Raw genomic sequence first — 20,482 nt, forward strand, 5'->3', positions numbered from 1 at the left:
AGCTGTATTAAATGTGAGTGTGTTCTCTACTATGCATGTGGTTGGATTTGTTTTAAAGTGACCCTGTTGGGCCACTGTACTGTGAAAACCAATGTCAGAACCTTTAGGTTATCCAGATATTGCAGGGAAGACTTTTCTAGTCTTCTGCATGGATACTAGGAGCTAAGTTAGAGTAGAAGTGAATAAACATTTATTTAACTCTCGTTTTCACCAGGGTATATATTATGGACTGGACTATGTCCTCTCTGCCTTTACCAGTGATACTTTGATCCAACAGAGAATTCTAAAGGTTAATTTGACTGAATACCTAAAATTTGAGGAGTGATCCAGTGGCCTATACTGGGCCACCTAGGGCTAATCTTGGTTCTCTATCATGTTGAGGCTTTCTGGAAATCCAGCCACTTTAGGAAGGAGTAAAATGCAAAGTTATGTACTGAGGATATACTTTTGGGGGAGTATTTTATTTATTTATTTATTTATTTATTTATTTATTTATTGCCTTTTAGGGCTGCATGTGTGACATATGGAAGTTCCTAGGCCAGGGGTCGAATTGGAGCTGCAACTGCCAGCCTATGCCACAGCCACAACAACCTGGGATCTGAGCCGCATCTGAAACCTACACCACAGCTCATGGTAATGCTGGATCCTTAATTAATGGAGCAAGGTCAGGGATTGAACCCACATCCTCATGGATATTTGTTGGGTTCATTACTGCTGAGCAACAACAGGATCTCCTAGGGGGAGTATTTAAGGCAAAACACTGTATTTATGCTGAACGAGCCCTAGAAATACATAGAGAAGCTAGAAAAACAATGTCCCTAAGTTATTTGTGGTACATTTGCCAGCTAACTTAACCTAGATTATTTTGACTATTTTTCATCTGAATCTCTTCCTTCTCCTTGAAGGCAACTCCCCAAGTAAACATCTAACATAAGAAATGCTTTCTTCCCCCTCTACCCACATGTGGTTACCAGCAAAGTCAACAGGATCACTACTTAGAAAGAGTAATGACTTCTGCAAATGCAAGGGTGTTCTTTCTCCCAGTCTCTCCTTTTTCATTCTCTTATAAATTATCTACTGTAGACAACATCCGCCCTACCCCCAGCTGATCTCTGCTTACCCTTCTAGTGTGGTCTGATAATATCACCACCTTTAATGTGAATTGCTATACTTATTGCCCATATTAAAGAAGAGTCAGCTGGTATGTTGTCAGGAAGCACTATTTAAAATGTGAATTGTGACTGAGTTGCTTTGCTATACAGCAGAAATTGGCACGACATTGTAAATCAAATATAACAACAAAAATGTGAATTATTACAGAACAAATGACTGTGTATAGGAGCATAAAATATTTTTTTCCTTTCATAATGTTTATGTTTCTAGTTTTGGCCTTTTCTTTCCCACCCACTTAGAGAAGTCCTAAACCTTTTTTGTAAAGCAGGTTTACTGCTGCTGAACTCTTTTAGATTTTGCTTATTTCTAAAACTCTTTCTCCTTCAAATCTGAATGATAGATTTGTCAAATAGAGTATTCTTGATTGTAGGTTTTTTTTTTTTTTTCTTTTCATCACTTGAAATTTATGATGCCACTCCCTTCTGACCTACAACATTTTTGCTGATAAGTCAGTTGATTGTTTCATGGGAGTTCCCTTGCATGTAATTGCTTGCTTTTTTTCCCTTGCTGCTTTTACGATTTTTTCTCTTTCTCTTTATTTATTGACAATTTTAATTATAGTTTGCCTTGGTGTGGACCTTTTTGGGTTGTTCTTATTTGGAATTCTCTGTGATTCCTAGACTTGGAGGTCTGTTTCCTTTCCCAGGTTAGGAAATCTTTAAGCTATTATCATTTCAAATAACTTCTCTGCCCCTTTCTCTCTTTCTGGGACCCTTATAATATGAATGTTAGTACCCTTGATGTTATCACAGAGGTTTCTTAAAGTGCCCTCAATTTAATTTTTTTATTTTTTATTTTTTTTCCTGTTTAGCTTGAGTGGTTTCTACTACTCTGTCTGCCACTTCACTGATGCATTCCTCTGTGTCATCTAATCTACTGCTGATTGCTTCTTGTGTATTTTTATTTCAATTAGTGTATTCTTCAGCTTTGGTTCTTCTTTAAGGTTTATAACTCTTTGCTTAACTTCTCACTGTTTTCATCAATTCTCCTGGATTCATTGAGCATCTTTATAATCATTATCTTGAATTTTTATTGAGATAATGTTATACTTATTAATACTTCACTTAGTTCTTCCCAGTTTTATGAGGTTCACTATTTGAAATATATCTCTTTTGCCTCACTTTGCCTAATTCTCTGTGTTTATTTGAACATTTGAGGAAAAATTGTTACATTTCCTGATCTTAAAGAAGTGTCTCTATGTAGGTAATATACAATGGGACTCAGCAGCATATTCTTCTCTGGTTATATGTATATATATATATATGCACACACACACACACGTGTGTGTATATGTGTGTGTGTGTGTGTGTATTGTTTAATGCCCTAAATTTCATATGAGGTTTTAGGCAATGCTGAATAATCAATCTAATTAAATAAATAACTTTTTTCGAAACATTAATACCTTTACCATCTAAAACTAACTTGAATACTGCTAAGAGTAGATAGAATTCACCTTAAGGAATACATAATAGACCAATTAAAAGCATCACCTATATTGTTTTCAACAAAACTCAGCTTACTTCTAAAATGTTATCATGGATTAAATTGAAATGAAACAAAATATGATTGGTATTTTAGACCTTTAGCATGTGTAGGTTAATGTTTATTTTACCATATAATGAAATCAGAAAATTCATTTAAGTTGAATTTTATGCTATTTAACTATAAAAGCATATATTTTTCATTGGTAAGTAAATAGTAATCTTAGAATGTATAAGAAAATAACAACATTAGCAATCAAGTCTAAATTAAAGGTATGCTTATTCTTTAGTATTGCGGATTAAAATAGAAAATAAGGGTGATGTTCAAAAAATTTTACCTTATAACCTATGTATATAACTAAATGATTATATTTTTATGATTCTTTTGGAAAAAAATCATTTTGTACTTACCTACAATGTCAGTCATAAGTCCTAAAATAACTTCATCTCCTATAATCCAAGGACGTTTCCCTACTTCATGACCGTAAGCCCCCCTGAAATTGAAAAGGGATGTAAACAATATCAGTTTATGTGTATGGTGTATATCTATGTGTGTGTTTGTGTGTAAAATATATCACTATTATTTGAGGGTAGAGAGTAAAATGATTATTAATTAAATTTGAAATGTAATTAAAGGAGTTCCTGTTGTGGCTTAGCAGGTTACAAACCCAACTAGTATCCATGAGGATACAGATTTGATCCCTGGCCTCACTCAGTGGTTAAGGATACAGCGTTGCCATGAGCTGTGATGAGGTCACAGACACAGCTCAGATCCCACATTGCTATGGCTGTGGCATAGGCTGGTGGCTGCAGCTCTCAATAGACCCCTAGCCTGGGAACTGCCACCACAGTAGTGGCCCTAAAAAGCAAAAATAAAATAAAATATAATTACAACCTGTAAATTAAATAGAAGTGTATAAAATGTGACTAAACTCATGGTGACATTTGAGTAGATAGTGAAACTTGGCAGTAATCAAAGCCAATGCTATATATTGACATATTTTCTAGCAATTTCATATATCATATTCTATCTCAATTTTTTTATTCTAGTAAGGACCATAGTAGGCATAATAGAAAAACACAAAATACATAAGAAAACTTCAAATCCCAAGTATCAAATGAGAGAGGCAAATACGTTTGAAAAAATGTAGAAGAAATTAAAACAAAGGATCAAGAAAGAAGTGACTTTGTGTGCTGTTACAAACTTATATCTTAGAAAGCTCTGAATCAGATTGTTCTTAATTCTTTTGGAATCCAAAGATTGTATAAACTTGGAAGAAAGGAATGAGCATGCTCTATGTACAGTGCTCTGTGTGTAGTGTGAATTGTATTTGAACACACACTCTGAAATTCAGTGAGCTGGCAGTGGTGAGATGATAGAACCTCTCTCAGAGGTGAAGGGTAGCAGAACATGAAACCTTAAAATATATCATTGTGATATATTGACCATCTTGAGCTGAAAGAACTTGAAAAACAGAAAATGCAGGAGTGCTTTCTCTGAACGTCCCTCTCTACCTAAAGACTGATCTTTCAAAAGGAACTCAATGGTCATAAATGCCCTCTTCAGGCGTTTCATCAACCAGGGATGAAACAGAAGACTCTGAGCACAGAAGAGACTAGAAGTCAGTCCCACTCCCATACTAACTTTGTCACAAACTATATCTCCTATCTATTCCTCAAAGACTCAAGCATCTTTCATAGAAATCTTTCACTATCCCTTAAGAGGCCTCCAATTCCCCTCCTCTTTCCCTGTTAAATTGGGATTTACGCTTGAATTCTCAGCCACCTCTGGGAGTTACTTGTTTTTCTCTGGATATTTCCTATGTATACATGAGGCATTCATGTTAATAAACTTCTGCAATAATCTATCTTTTATTACGGAGGTCTCAGCTAAAAACTCAGAAGGATAGAGGGAAAATTATTTTTTCTCCCCTACAAAGCAGTGAGGGAACTGGAAGAAAGAAGCCCTGTTTTTCAGCCTTTGTCATTTTTGTGGTGTGACTACCCCCTGTGACCAATTTCATGGTATCAACAAAAATCCTGAATATTTAGCAACAGGCTTAGATCACCTGGGATGAACCCGTTCTAGGTCACAACTGGTTATGAGGCTACATTTATTAGAAGCTTATAGGGTCTGATTTTCCACTTTCATAACAGTAAATGGATTACAATATGGACCTTAAAGGATCACTGTGAAAAATAAATAATATGTAAAAAATATTTGTACTCCCTTTCTGATTCTTCTTTGCCAATGCAAATCTAATGTTAAAACTTACTTCATCAACATGTAGTGTAAAACATGACTTTTAAACTAATATTTCAATTACCATATAAACCGAGATGTAGGAAAAAGACTGAGAAAAAACAGACTAAGGAGGGAGGGGAATTGTTAGTTCATGTTATTCATATTATTGTTAGATAGCCTGCAGCTTGCCTCTTTCTTGACTTCCAATATAAATGCTGAAGATAAAAATCATTATCATTAAATAATAGTTAAAGGCAGATACTTGGATCCTTTTTTATTTTAATCACATACAGCTCCATGGCCTTACTGATAGCACGATACATCTTAGTACATTTAGGTAATAAAATTCTATGTTCTGCCTCTGAGCATTTATATCTCAGAATATTATGCCACCTACTTCTCACTCTGGTAGACACCATGATAATAATCTTTAAGGATATGTTTCTTCCTGCAGTGCTCTTGGCATCTCCCTCCCTTTAAAATATCATACACAGAGTCTCCATCTTCATTTTTTCAGTCTACTAGCCTGGGGTAGTAAATTGTGTTTAGAAAGTGTTACCCAAATAAACTCAAAGTAAAGGGGCCTGTCATTAGAAAGAGTTGATGTGGATCACAGTGCAATTATAAACATACATATTTGAGTTTAGAAAAAGATTATGTTCCAGTTCCTGTTGTGGCTCAGCAGTAATGAACCTGACTAGTATCCATGAGGATGTGAGTTTGATCCCTGGCCTCGCTCAGTGGGTTAAAGGATCTGGCATTGCCGTGAGCTGCTGTGTAGGTCACAGACATGGCTCGGATCTGGCACTGCTGTGGCTGTGGCATAGGCTGGTAACTACGGCTCTAATTCAACCCCTAGCCTGGGAATTTCCATATGCCTCCAATGTGGCCCTAAAAAGACAAAAAAGAAAAAGAGATTAGGTTCTCATTCAAAACTGCTTAAAATAGTTGCTCTGTAGTTGCACTCTTCTTTTACAAATGCTGTAAAAGAAAAGAGAATAAAGAGTTAACTCACTACCATGGCATCAATGATTGCCATGAGTGGGCTGTCCTCTGAGATGTCTGCAGAGCAGTATTTACTCATGAAATTAGATTTCAGGATATAAAATCCAATTAGAAAGTTAATAGAAATGTGGATCCTCTTTGAAATAGGACTCTGCTTTAACCATCCTACAAAATGAAAAGTGGCCCTGCTTTTAAAATCTCCCCTAAATAAGTGAATAAATAAGACTTCACAGTCTTCCTTAAAGACATCACAACTTTCTTTTTTTTCTGTGACCCAATTGATGATTAGCCAACAGAGATGTCAGAAAAATTTCTATAACTTATTCACACTGAAGGGTAGTAGAATAAGCCATAGTAAAATTGGCCTCTTTGGCATAAGGGTTATTTTAAACTGAAGGCACTTGCAAAATAGAAAATGCATGGGGAGGATATCTCTGAACTCCCCTTATCTGCCTGAAGACAGATCCTCCAAAAAGAACTCAGTTGTCACAAATTCCCTCTTTAGAGTTTCATCAACCAAAGAAAATTGACTGGTCACCGGAGAGGATACTGGAAGTCAGTACCACATCCAGACACACTTTGTCACAAACCATCACATCTCCCATCTATTCTTTTTTTTTTTTTTTTTTTTTTGTCTTTTGTCTTTTTTTCTCTTTTTTTGGTCTTTTGTTGTTGTTGTTGTTGTTGCTACTTCTTGGGCCGCTCCCGCGGCATATGGAGGTTCCCAGGCTAGGGGTTGAATCGGAGCTGTAGCCACCGGCCTACGCCAGAGCCACAGCAACACAGGATCCAAGCCGAGTCTGCAACCTACACCACAGCTCATGGCAATGCCGGATCGTTAACCCACTGAGCAAGGCCAGGGACCAAACCCGCAACCTCATGGTTCCTAGTTGGATTCGTTAACCACTGCGCCACGACGGGAACTCCCTCCCATCTATTCTTCTAAAGGCCCATTCATCTTTCCTAAAAATCATTTACTTTCCCCAAAGTGGCCCATATTGCCCCTCCTATCTCCTATCGAGATGACATATAAGCTCTCAAATCTCATTACTTTTTTGGATATTCACTTTTCGCCCCCTGTGATGCCTTCATGCTTATAATATTTAAAAAATAACAAATTTTAATGCATTTTATCCTATTAATCTGCCTACTATTAGTTTATTTCATAGACCCAGAAAATGGACCTAGTACAGTAGAGGGAAAGTCCTTCTTCTTCTACAATACCTTTTTTTTTTTTTTTAAAGAAAGAAACACTTAAATTGAACTAGGTTGCGGGGCCTGCAGGAACACACATGGAGCCATGTGCTTCACAAGTGCCCTTTCTGTACACATATTGCTCTGTAAGCTAAGTCATTGTCTGCAAACTAGGCAGTTTGTTACTGATGTGTAATTCAGTGGGCTATTTTTCTCTTTAAATAAATATATCTAAAATGCCTAAGTTTTTAGAAGAATTCCTATTAAGACATAACCATCACAAGTTTTTGCTCCTATGAAAAGGAAAAAAAATATTTATGAGCAAATATGACAACCCAGAAGATCTAAGATATAGTGATATCTTAGGGACACACTATGCAACTTACAGTGTGCTCTTTAGGACTGACCAATCTTTTCCTTCTAGCTGAACTTCATCACTGTGAGTTTTAACCCATGTCATTCTCCTTTAAATAGTCTATCAGTAAATACTTAATTTAAAATTTTCTCAAAAATTATGTAAGTTTATTACGTATCCATTCTAGCAGACCCACAGGGAACAAGCATATGATATTGACGCTTCTTATTGTTATGGTACATTCTTGCTGATAACTAATTATATCAGAGTGAGGTCACCCTAAAAATTGTATGCTACAGAATATTGACATTCTTCTAAATATTATCTTTTCACAAAATAACTATATTCTCCAAGGTAAAGTGTCACTAACTACTTTAGAAATCACATACAATTGAAAATGAATTTGTGGAGTTCCCGTTGTGGAGCAGTGTTTAACGAATCCAACTAGTGAACCAAATTCACTTGCCATCCATCTTTCTCTCAGGGAGCTTCTAGCCAAGCAAGATACTGCACATTATCATCAGGATGGAAATTCCAATAGAATCTTGTACACTTTCCTTTTGAAGCCCTAAAACTACCCCCTTTTGTTAAGTTGGTTTAAACCCTTGCTCTGACTGCTGTGAATCACTCCTTAACAGAATGCTTCACAGGCATGGGAACTAAACTTTTCTCCTGTTAACCTGTCTGTTGTCAATTCTTAGGTCTCCAACCACTACAATGTAAGTTGGTAGAGGAAAAGTTTTCCTCCCAGCACAACCCTAGCTGGAAAAGGTCAGAGTGGAATTTTAAGCTAAAGATTTAGGAGTAAAAAAAAAACAATGAACACACGCCTTGAGATCAAAGATCAGGGATTGGAGAGGAGGGACCAGGTTTGCGATCAAATACCTCAAACAGCACTGATATTGTCAGGTTTTCAGGGCCACCACAGTTTATAGCACAAAGACTAAAACCAAACTAGCTACATAATTTTTTTCTCAGAAGAAGGCTTTAAAATTTAGTCTGCATTGCATATAGCATTAAAATGCATCTCTGGAGTTTCCATCATGGCTCAATGGAATCAAATCTGACTAGCATCCATGAGGACGCAGGTTTGATCCCTGGTCTCTCTCAGTGGGTTAAGGATCTGGCATTGCTGTGAGCTGTGGTGTAGGTCACAGATGTGGCTTGGATCCCATGTTGCTGAGGCTGTGGTGTAGGCCCGCAGCTACAGCTCTGACTCAACCCCCAGCATGGCAACCTCCTTTTTAGGATGGGTGTGGCCCTAAAGAAAAAAAAAAAAAAAAGACATCTCCTTTATGAATTGTCTGTCTGATGAAAAATAGGTAGAAGGGTTTAAGGTTATGTAATGTTCTGTTGTCACAAGGTAAAATATAAAATTGAAAGGTAACAACAATAGAGGGGTGTTTTGACAGAGAGGCACTTTACTGGAATATAACTGGAATACAAGTCTTGAAAATAATTAACCAGTCTTTTAATAAAGTGGGATGTTCATAAGAATATGAATAGGATATCAGAGCAGCATCCTTTCTAAAATGCCTAAAGGATAGAGATGCACAGTTTTGCTGAATGAGTATCCAAGAGGCAAGAACACTCTCCAGAATTCAAATTCAATCAAATTCTCTGCTTTCTTTTACATTAAGGACAAAAATGAATAATAACTGCTTTTATTAACTTTGATGTTCATTTTGTTGTTGTTGTTGCCTTTTATAGCTGTATCTGTGGCATATGGAAGTTCCCAGGCTAGAACTGCAACTCATATCTATGCCACCGCTATGGCAACACCAGATCTGAGCCATGCCTGCAACCTATGCCACCAGATTTTTAACCCACTGAGCGAGGCCAGATATCGAACATGCATCCTGATGGATACCAGTTGGGTTTGTAACTCCGATGCTCATTTTTTAAATATTAAAACCTGCTAGTGAAAAATGCTTCCAAATGTGGTGATATTTTTCAACTCATACATAAATGTTATGCAGATGGTTATAATAGATCTAATAATTATATAAATCTTTATTCTTGCAGTGAAGTGTGAACTTATATTCTTCACCAGTAAAATTAAGAACTTTACAATGTTATCTAATAACCTTTAGGTTTAGTGTACCTCTAATATCTATTTTTCAGAGTCTAGGAATCAAAAATATTTTAAAATATTTATATATTTTAATATTGTAAATCTTATAAATGATACAAAATTTTAAATAGTTTAAAATATTTCCGTGAATTCTCTTGAGGCACAGTGGGTTGAGGATCTGGTGTTGTCCCTGCAGTGGCTCGGGTTGCTGCTGCGGCATGAGTTCAATCCCTGGCCCAGGAATTTGCACATGCTACAGGCATGGCCAAAAACTATCTATATATCTATATACTTGTGTGGATATATAGATATATTTCTAGTTTCAGCTTTATCAGTAAATACTGGGGAAGAATAAGTAGTACATAAAATTAGGTTGTTTTCCTTAAAGGATTTATAATAGTATAGCTACAGATATAAAACTACTGAAAGCCAAAACCTCTAAACCGACTGTTGTAGATCAGTGATTATTAATGCAGTGGACATTCAGAGAAGGGTAATCAGTGGTTGAGAAAGTTAATATTAAAGAGGCCAGGCATTCAGGTAGTCAGAAAATGTGAAGGATTTAATAAGCAGAAGAGTAAAAGCAGAATAGAAAAGATGGAGGAAAAAATGAATCCCGATTTAAGATTCCTGCATGATTGTAGTGAACGTGCTTGCTAAGCCCAAATGGAGAATCTTCTCAATAATTATCTTCAGTTTGGGGATGGAAGTACCTTCTATTGTACTCATCCACCCAACAATTTTTATTTTTTTATTTATAAAAATTATCATGGTAGAGTTTGGCCAAGAACTAATCATGAAAACACTAAATTTAATCCTAAATATTAATTCCCTCGTCAGTAATTTAAAAAATAAAACAGTGGCATATGATATAAATGTGTCAATTCAGGGAAAGAACTTAAATTTTTAAATATTTTAAAAGATCTAATGATTCTGCCGCTAGCTTGCCATATGACCTTATTTATTGATCCTCAGTTATTTCATCAATAAAAGGACAGTATTGAATAACATGATCCTTTGAGTTCCTCTCTGACCTGAAATTCTAAATTCTGTTATATATCTCTCCAAATAGTAAACAACCTAGATTTATTTTTAAAAAAATTTTTTTTGGCTTTTTATGTCCTCACCCGTGGCATATAGAAGCTCCCAGTCTAGGGGTCTAATCAGAGCTACAGCTGCTGGCCTATGCCACAGCCATAGCAACAGCAGGATCTAAGCCATGTCTGTGACCTACACCAAAGCTCACAGCAATGCCAGATACTTAACCCACTAAGCGAGGCCAGGGATCGAACCCACATCCTCATGGATACTAGTCAGATTCGTTTCTGCTGCATTTTGATGGAAACTCCTAAAATTCTTGAATGAGATGTTAAATGATAGCTTTTGAAATAATACTTACATTTTGGCCCACTTATCTAGTTCTTCTTCCAGATATGTTTTAACCATTTTTGGTTGAAGGCCAAGAGAATTTCCCAAGAAATAGATGGCATCTTCATCCTTATCCACTAAAGATAAATCAACTGGAATAGAAGAAAATGTAAAAAAATACTTATTCAATTAATTAACATTCTTCCATGCAACATTGTTAATCCACTACAAACAATTAATGTAGTTAGCTCCAAGAAGGATAATATCATACAGATATCCCAAAGATAACATCAAGTTCTCTGGAAAATGATCTTCTACATTATATTTTGAAATATAATTTAAACATATAGATGCTTTTTGGTTTAGATCGCTCATGTTTATTGTTCTCTAAGGGGAAGTCTAGATTAGCAACTATTCCCAGTCAGAATAAGCCAAAGGCAATAGGAAGGAGTTAAAACCAGAATTTTTATAGGAATTACATCAGCCTATCTAGTCACAGCAGAAGGTCACCAGAATTTAGTCAAGTACTAATCCCTGCATTAACTGGTGTAGTAGATAAGGCAAGTAAAAAAAAGATCTAAATGATTATTTACGAATGTGAAGTAGATATATTAAATTTATACATTTTATTCTCTATATATACACACATATATTATAAATACATATATAAGCAAAGATTATTCTCTAAATTTACTTCTTATTCAAATAGTACTTTAATGATTTGTTTTATAATTCTTTCCTGTTTGCAAAAAATGCAATTTTGTTAGTAAACCTGCAGGGAGCTGAAAAGATACAAGGAGCCGAGGAAGGGAGTTTGCCTGAATGGTACAATTCCGAGGGCTAGCTCCTGATCAGGATAAAGACCTGTCTGAACAGTGTAATTCCAAGGGCAGGTTCCTGAACAAGGAAATGCCTGCCTGTACAGCGCAATTCCAAGGACAGGCCCTAGAAGACAATAAGGCTCACCTGCTGACCTAACAAAAACAAAATGAAGGGGCTGCTTAGCAGTGCAAGAATGGAAACTATTTCTTGGATAATTCAGTCTTTCCTGTTATTTGTTTGTATTTTTATTTTCCTATATTGATTTGTGACTCAACAAATTGGAACAATAATAGAACAATAAGAGTTTCACCCTGGTAGAATTCCCCCCATTCAAATCTAATTTAGTTAAAATAAAAAATTATATTCATTAGTTTGTTATAAGTAACAATAGGTCTTAGAGTTAGGTATTTTAGAGTACACAATAGGTCAAAAATAGTTTAAGTATACATTATTCATGGTAAAAAACATAATAATAATAAATCTTCTTTTTAATTTCCTGGGAAGCTTTTAAGTTTTAATAAATTGGTTGATTTAGAAATAAAAATAATTTCTTATTCTGTCCCCTTGCCATAATACTTTGAAGTTTTTACCCTAGGTTTTAATCTAAAAATGAACTTTGTTAATGTCAGATTCTTATGTCTAGACCTTTCTGGCTATTAATGATTAACTTAACATAATAATAGGTAGTAGCCACAAGATGCTTTGTACTGAATCTCCTTATTTTCACATGATGTTTTTTCCACATAATGTTTTGTATCCACTTACAACATGATGTTTTGTGCCTATTAATTTTGGTTTGTTAAAAAAATTTTTAGAACATAATGTATACCTATTGTACTGTAAAATCTGGAAACTGTGATGTAATCTACAACTAAACTGTATAAATAATCACCTATGCCAATAAAATTTGAGCAGTCCAGCACCCTGAGAGAAGGGACAAAGAGGCTGTATCCGTGTGCATCTGCCAACACCGTCCATCCCTGACAGGGTGTGCACTCCCTTGCTGCTGGAGCTGGACTCTGGTATAAACCAATCCATAAGCTTAAAGTATTTTCTAGAAATGCACAAGTTTATAATTGTGTTATTCTAAAATTTTTCTTAATTCTATAGCAAAACAGATTAGGCTTCTTGTTGAAATTTTATTGTAATCATTTGGTAGTATACTTGTCTTTATTTGGAATACTTAATCAAACCTTTACAGACTTTCTAAAGGCATACATACCATCTACCTCAAGCTGATCGCTTTTATACATACCGTGTATTTTTTCCATTGGCATCTCTTAAGCCTGACCCAATAAAAGAGGTATAAATATTGTTCAGACATTTAAATGGGGTTAATTAAGAGTTCTTTGTTGATATAAAGAACAAATATTTAAGGATTTTATTTAGAATTAAGAGGTTTCAGTTGGTGTATCATGGCTCAAATTTTACCTAAGCATTCAAATAAGTAGTTTAAATACTAAACATGTTCTGTATTTATCAACCCCATCAATGACCCAAGATCTCTGTTCCCATTGTCTTGTCCTATTCCTTCATCATTGATGCTTTTACAGACAAATAAGTATTGGATTACTTTTATTTAGAAGGTCATTTTTAAAGTGTGTTCAATTTTGGAGAAAATTAGAATTGTAAACTAAATCATCTCATTTCATGCCAGCTCAAAGTGAGGTTCCCTATCTCTTTTAACTATTTTCCTTTTATTTTGTTGAGTTTTGTTGTTGTTTTTTAAAGTCTCAAAGCACATCAGATCACACCATGGGAGCATTCAGTTGGCACTACGTAAAAAGTAGGATAGAACATTAATAAAGTGCTTTTGGTAATTACCCATAAGAATGAAGAAATAACTACCACTTTCCAGGTCAATCCTGACTAATTTTTACACCATGAAAGACAAGCAGGATTTTAAGCTATGGGTACCTAGGCTTCTTTTGTGCCAGAGGAATGATAAGAAAATTTGTTACTATAATTTGATGCTTTTGTTAGTCATAGATGTTAGGAAATGCTACTCCAAAATATGGCACTTTGACATATTAAATGTGTTAAAGCTAAAAAAAAAATTGAGAAATGGCATGTGTAGGAAGAACTTTCAGATCTTTGTCTAATAAAGTCATAAGGACCTCATATCATTAGATAGCTGGCAGTATACCCTGAGGGAAGGTGCGATTAGTATCCATATCACATCCAGCCCTCCCACCAAAAGCACTGGGCAAACACAGTCTGCACAGAGACATTCCCACATAAGAACATTCCTTCAAGACCACAATAAGTAGCTATTTCACATTAATTCGTAGAGACAAAAAAACACTAGAAGGGATGAATAACCCCCCTAATGATACAAAAGAATGCATAACGTGATCAGGAAAAAGGAATAATGAAAATCACCCTGTTGTATCAGCAGGAAGGAAAATAAATTTTTTAAAATGAAAGCAATTTAAGAGATATCTTGGATAACATTAAACATTCCAATATTCATATTGTAAGGATTCTAGAAGAAGAGAGGTAAAGGTGGATCAAAAATGTATTTGAAAAAATTATACATGAAAATGTCTATGGGATGCAGAAAGAGCACTTCTAAGAAGGAAGTTCAGGCAATACAGGCCTTCCTCAAGAAATAAGAAAATTCTCAAATAAACTATCACGTAAGATATATGAAACGAACAAACAAAGCCAAAAGTCAGCAAAGGAAAGGAAGTAATAAAGGTCAGAAAAGAAAAGAATGAAATACAGATTACAAAATAATAGAAAAGATTAGTGAAATCAAGAGCTTGTTCTTTGAAAAGATGAACAAAATCAATCAACCTTTATTAAGGCTCACCAGGAAGAAAAGAGAGACAACCCAAATAATCAAAATAAGAAATTAAAGAGGAGATACAACAACCAATACCACAGAGATACAAAAAAAAAAAAAAATCACAAGACTATGAACAGTTACATGCCAACAAATTTAACAGCTTAGAAGAAATGGACTAATTTCTACAAACATACAACCTCCCATGACTGAATCAAGAAGAAATAGATAACTTGAATAGACTGATCATTAGCAGTAAAATTTAGTACGTAATTAAAACAAAGCAAAAACAAAACAAGAACTCCCAGCAGTTAAAATCCAAAACTGGATGGCTTCACAGAGTAATCCTACCAAACACGAAGAATTAATACCTATCCTTCTCAAACTATCTCAAAAATTGAAGAGGATGGAACACTCCAGATTACTTTTATCAGGCCAAATTACCCACAATTAAGTACACTACAAGAAAAAAATACAGGCCAAAATTTTTGATGATTATAGATGCAAAAATGCTGAACACAGTATCAACAAACTGAATGCAGCAATGTATTGAAAAGATCACACACCATGATCAAGTTCCAAAGTCACAAACATGATTCAGCATTCACAAATCAATGTGATGCACCACATTAACAATAGAAAAAATAAATATCACATGATCATCTCAACAAATGCAACAAAATCCTTTGACACAACATCCATTCATGATAAAAAAAAAAAGCCTTCCATCTAATTGGGTATAGAGGGAGCATATCTCAACATAATAAAGATCATTTATGACAAACCCACAGCCAACCTCATAACCAGTGGTGAAAGCTGAAAGCTTTTCCTCTAAATTCAGGAACAAGGAAAGGAGGTCCATTTTTACCACTTTTATTTAACATAGTTTTGGAAGTCTTAGGCACATCAGTTTGACACGAAAAATAAAAGGCAACCAAGTTGGAAGGAAAAAGATAAACTGTCACTATTTGAAGATGATATGATACTTTACGTAGAAAATCCTAAAGTGTCCTCCCGAAAACTATTAGAACTTATAAATGAATCCAGAAATGTAGCAGCACACAAAATGAATATACAGAAATCTGTTGCATTTCTGTATAGAGAAAGTGAAAAGAAAATTCTTCAGTTACAGAATTCTTAACATGTTCCTTCAGTGTCTGTAGTTGTTATTCATTTTTGCCAAGAAGCCCCTTGGTTAAGATGTCTGTTATTTGCTGGACCTCAGAGTCAATTATGACTTGTTGTTTCCCATCCTTAAGTTGTAAATTGTCATGTCAGTAGTTCTTGATTGTTGCATTGACCATTAACGATAATTATGTGCTGCTTCCTTATATAACTTGAGTCCAAGTCTAGTTTTCCAGAATAAATCCATGAGAATTTATGGGCTCTAGGTAAGAACTCAGTTCCTATTCTTTCAGCATAGTTACCTGGCTGTTACACAGCTCCATGTCTTGTGGGTTCTATTGGCCACCTTGTTTAATTACTCCATGTTTGTGGCCTGGAGAGAGTTCCCTTTCTGAAAACATTCATTACATTTATTCTTTCTTCCAGAGTCAAGTCAGAATTACCATAAATCAGCCATTCTTGTTCTTTAGTTTTATAATTTTTTTAGCATATTGAAAATTTAGCTTATAATTTTTTTAGCATACTAAAAATTTGGCATTCTGCTAAAATATGTATTTTAGAAATAATATATTCATATTACTTTTCTTTCAAGTAGGAGTTAATAATTGGGCATAAAGTTTAATTTCTCAATAGTCCCCTTGCATGTCTTCTTGTTGATCTCCAGGTTTCCCCCTTTTAGAAGTCATTTTGGACCGGGGCCCATCTTAATGAGCTCATTTTTTTAAGTTTTATTGAAGTATAATTAATTTACAAGGTTGTGATAATTTCTGCTGTATAACAAAGTCATACATATACATATATCCATTCTCTCTCAAGATTCTTTTCCCTCATAGATTATCATAGAATACTGGGTAGAGTTCTCTGTGCTATGCAGCAGGTCCCCATTGGTTAATCATTCCATGTACCTCAGTGTGCATATGCCAATCCCAGACACCTAGTCTGTCCCTCCCACCCACACCTTCACCTGTCTCCTTTGGTAACTATAAGTTTTTCAAAGTTTGTTTCTCTTCTGCAAATAATTTCATATATATATATATTTAATTTAAGATTCCATATGCAGGTGATATATAATTTTTGTCTTTCATGTCTAACTTTCTTTAGTGTGAAAGTTTCTAGGTCCACCCATGTTCTTCAAATGGCGTTGTTTCATTATTTTTTATGGCTGAGTAATATCCCATTGTATATATCTACCACATCTGCTTTACCCACTCCTCTGTTGATAGAAATTTAGGTTGCTTCCATGTCTTGGATATTGTAAATAGTGCTGTGGTGAACATTGGGGTGCATGCATCTTTTTGAATTATGGTTTTCTCTGGATAGATGCCCGGGAGTGAGCTTGCTGGATCATATGTAGTTCTATTTTTAGTTTTTTGAGGAACATCTATACTGTTTTCGTAGTGGTTGCACCAATGTAAATTCCCACCAACAATGTAAGAGGGTTCCCTTTTCTCCACACCCTGTCCAGACATTTATTATTTGTAGACTTTTGGATGATGGCCATTCTTGCTGATGTAAAATGGTACCTTATAGTAGTTTTGATTTGTATTTCTGTGATAATTAGTGAGGTTGAGCACCTTTTCATGTGTTTTCTTGCCATCCATGTGTCTTCTTTGAGAAATGTTTATTTAGATCTTCTGCCCAGTTTTTGATTGAGTTGTTTGGTTTTTTTTGATATTAAACTGTAGGAGATGTTCGTATCTTTTGAAGATTAATCCCTTGTCAGTTGCTTAGTTTCCAAATATTTTCTCCCATCATGTGCGTTGTCTTTTTGTTTTGTTTATAGTTTTCTTTTCAAAATTAAACTTAAAGTGCAAAAACTTTAATTAGGTCCCATGTGTTTACTTTTGTTTTTATTGTCATTCCACCCTAGGAGGTGGAATTAGACGATATTGCTGCAATTTATGTCAGAGAGTGGTCAGCCTATGTGTTCCTCTAAGAGTCTTATAATTTAGGTCTCTAATCCATTTTGAGATTGTTTTCGTGTATGGTATTAGCAAATGTTTTCATTTCATTCTTTTGCATGTAGCTGTCCAGTTTTCCCAGCACCACTTATTGAAGAGACTCTCTTTTCTCCATTGTATATTCTTGCTTCCTTTCTCATAGATTAATTGACCATAGATGCCTGGGTTTATTTCTGGGCTTTCTGTTCCATTCCATTGATCTATATTTCTGTTTCTGTACCAGTACCATACCATTCGAATCAGTATAGCTTTGTAGCATAGTCTTAAGTCTGGAAACCTGATTCCCCTAGCTCCACTTTTCTTTCTCAGGAAGGTTTTGGCTATTCAGGGTCTTTTGTGTTTCCATACATATTTTAAAATGTTTTTATCTAGTTCTGTGGAAAATGCCATTAGTAATTTGTTAGGGATTGTGTTGAAACTGTAGATCACATTGGGTAGTATGGTTATTGTGACAGTATTGATTTTTACAATCCAGAAACATGGTATATATGTTTGTATCATCTTTGATTTCTTTCATCAGTGTCTAATAGTTTTCAGAGTACAGCTCTTTTGTCTCCTTAGGTAGGTTTATTCTCTTTAGATATTTTATTCTTTTTGATGTGATGGTAAATGGCATTGTTGCCCTAATTTCTCTCTTTGATTTTAATTGTTAATATATAGAAATGCAGTTGATTTCTGTGTATTAAATTTATATCCTGCAACTTTACCAAATTTATTGATGAGCTCTAACAGTTTTCTGGTAGTGTCTTTAGGATTTTCTATGTATAGTATCACGTCATCTGCAAACAGTGATGGTTTTACTTCTTCCTTTCCATTTGGATTTCTTTTATTTATCTTTCTTCTCTGATTTCCATGGATAGGACTTCCAAAATTATGTTGGCTAGAAGTGGCAAGAGCATACATCCTTGTCTTGTCCTGATCTTAGTGGGAATTTTTTCAGCTTTTTACCATTGAGATGTTAGCTGTGGGTTTGTCACATATGGACTTTATTAGATTGAGATATGTTCCCTCTGTGCTTACTTTCTGAAGGGTTTTTATCAGAAGTGGTTGTTGGATTTTGTCAAAAGCTTCTTCTGTGTCTATTGAGAAGATCATATAGTTTTTATTCTTCAATTTGTTAATGTGGTGTATTACACTGATTGCTTTGTGGATATCGAAAAATCCTTGCATCCCTGAGGTAAATCCCACTTGATCATGGTGTACGATCCTTTTAATATATTGTTGAATTCAGTTTGCTAGTATATTGTTGAGGATTTTTGCGTCTATGTTCATCAGTGATATTGGCCTGTTTTATATATATATATATTTCTTATTGTGGTATCTTTGTATGGCTTTAACATCAGGGTGTTAATGAGTTTGGGATTGTTACTTCTTTGCAATTTTTTGGAATAGTTTTAGAAGGATAGGTGTTAACTCCTCTAAATTTTTGATGGAATAAGCCTCTGAAGCCATCTGGTCCTGGACTTTTGTTTGTTAGAAGTTTCTTAATCACAGTTTCAATTTCAGTACCTGTGATTGGTCCATTCATCTTTTCTGTTTCTTTCTGATTTAGTCTTGGAAGATTGTACCTTTCTAAGAATTTATCTATTTCTTTGAGATTGTCCATTTTATTAGCATTTAGTTGCTTATAGTAGTCTCTTACGATACTTTGTATTTTTGTGACATTTAATGAGCTGATTTTAACTTTATTACACCTGCATATGCCATCTCCAAATAAAGTCACATTCTTTGGTACTGGGGGTTAAGACTTCAACAGTACATTTTTAGATGACACAATTAATGTAACATCCTCCTTAAAGGTTTAAGTGCTGAAGAATTTCAGCTTTCTCCAGACCTCACCTCATTTGTTTGAAAGTCTCTTCTCTCACCAAAGGTTGTGATATGGGGTTTCTGAATCTGGAAATTCACCTGTTTGCTTCTTAGTAATTTCAGTGCATCATTAATGTGCATCACTCTAGACCTTATTGGCTTATTCTTTTAGTTTATCTATATATTCCAAATATAACCCAAGATCCAGTTGATTTTTGCTTCTTAAATATGAATTAAAATTTCACTGTTACTTCAGATTCAAACCTTTTCCCCATCTCCAGCTTTGGGCTGATCTAATTCAGAAAATTATACTTTGGAATAGAGAAATATGTCTGTTATTGTTTGTTCTTATTCCTCACTGCTCTGCTTTTAATTCCTTCAATGGAGTAAGGAAATAAAGATAAGAAAACCTTAATCTGGCTTTAGAGACTTTATATTAGTAGATTTTTCCATTATGGGGTACTTTTTTGTGGGTCCTTTAGATCCTTTCTCACTGGATACTTCCTATATCAGTTGCCTAAAGTAGCAAGTGCACACTTTAGCTGATGTCTTTTGATCCTATCCACTACCACTATACAGCACACCTCTTGTAGTATATTTCTAGACTCCTTCTGTTGAAGTTAAAATAACCCAATAAGCAGCCTTCTCAGGTCAGGTGCTTTGGAAGTGATTTAAATTCTGCTACATTTCACTGTGTTCATTTAACTAAAAGCAAATGTACCTATTTAATATATTAATTATTGGCATGCTAATGAAAATATAGATTTTAACTTGCAACTATTTTAAAGTCTTTGAGTAGAATTTTATGTCTTTGATATATAAATTGTCTACTATAATGCTTCCACAAAAAAAGCACTCAGTGTGTTTGTAGCATCTAATTAATATTATCAAGGTCAGCCAAACATGATCCTAATTACAAATAATATTGTTAAATGCCAGATATTCTGTTTTTGAAAGAAAGAGATAAACATTTATTCTAAAATCATAAATATGTAGTATAATACTTTTTAAAGTAGTTATGATAATTTATTCATGAAATGTTAATTTTTAAAAATTATATGTATAATATATCCTTATGATCT

At 34.6% G+C, this 20,482-nt stretch overlaps 1 protein-coding gene across 13 annotated transcripts in view; it reads right to left on the bottom strand.

Annotated features, from left to right (window-relative positions):
- KYNU (kynureninase) overlaps nt 1–20,482 on the bottom strand; it is a 135,617-nt gene that overhangs the window by 92,185 nt on the left and 22,950 nt on the right. For all 13 annotated transcript variants that reach the window (XR_002339332.1, XR_002339333.1, XR_002339334.1 and 10 more), the window contains 2 exons: nt 10,927–11,047; nt 3,066–3,148 (listed from right to left, as the gene is read on the bottom strand). Coding sequence is in view for 8 of the 13 variants with exons in the window: in XM_021075834.1 (XP_020931493.1) it covers nt 3,066–3,148; nt 10,927–11,047 (204 nt within the window). In the remaining 5 variants the exon portion in view is untranslated. The remainder of the gene's footprint in view (nt 1–3,065; nt 3,149–10,926; nt 11,048–20,482) is intronic.

This window comes from Sus scrofa, chromosome 15 (assembly GCF_000003025.6).
Source record: "Sus scrofa isolate TJ Tabasco breed Duroc chromosome 15, Sscrofa11.1, whole genome shotgun sequence".
In the NCBI taxonomy this organism is placed as follows: Eukaryota; Metazoa; Chordata; class Mammalia; order Artiodactyla; family Suidae; genus Sus; species Sus scrofa.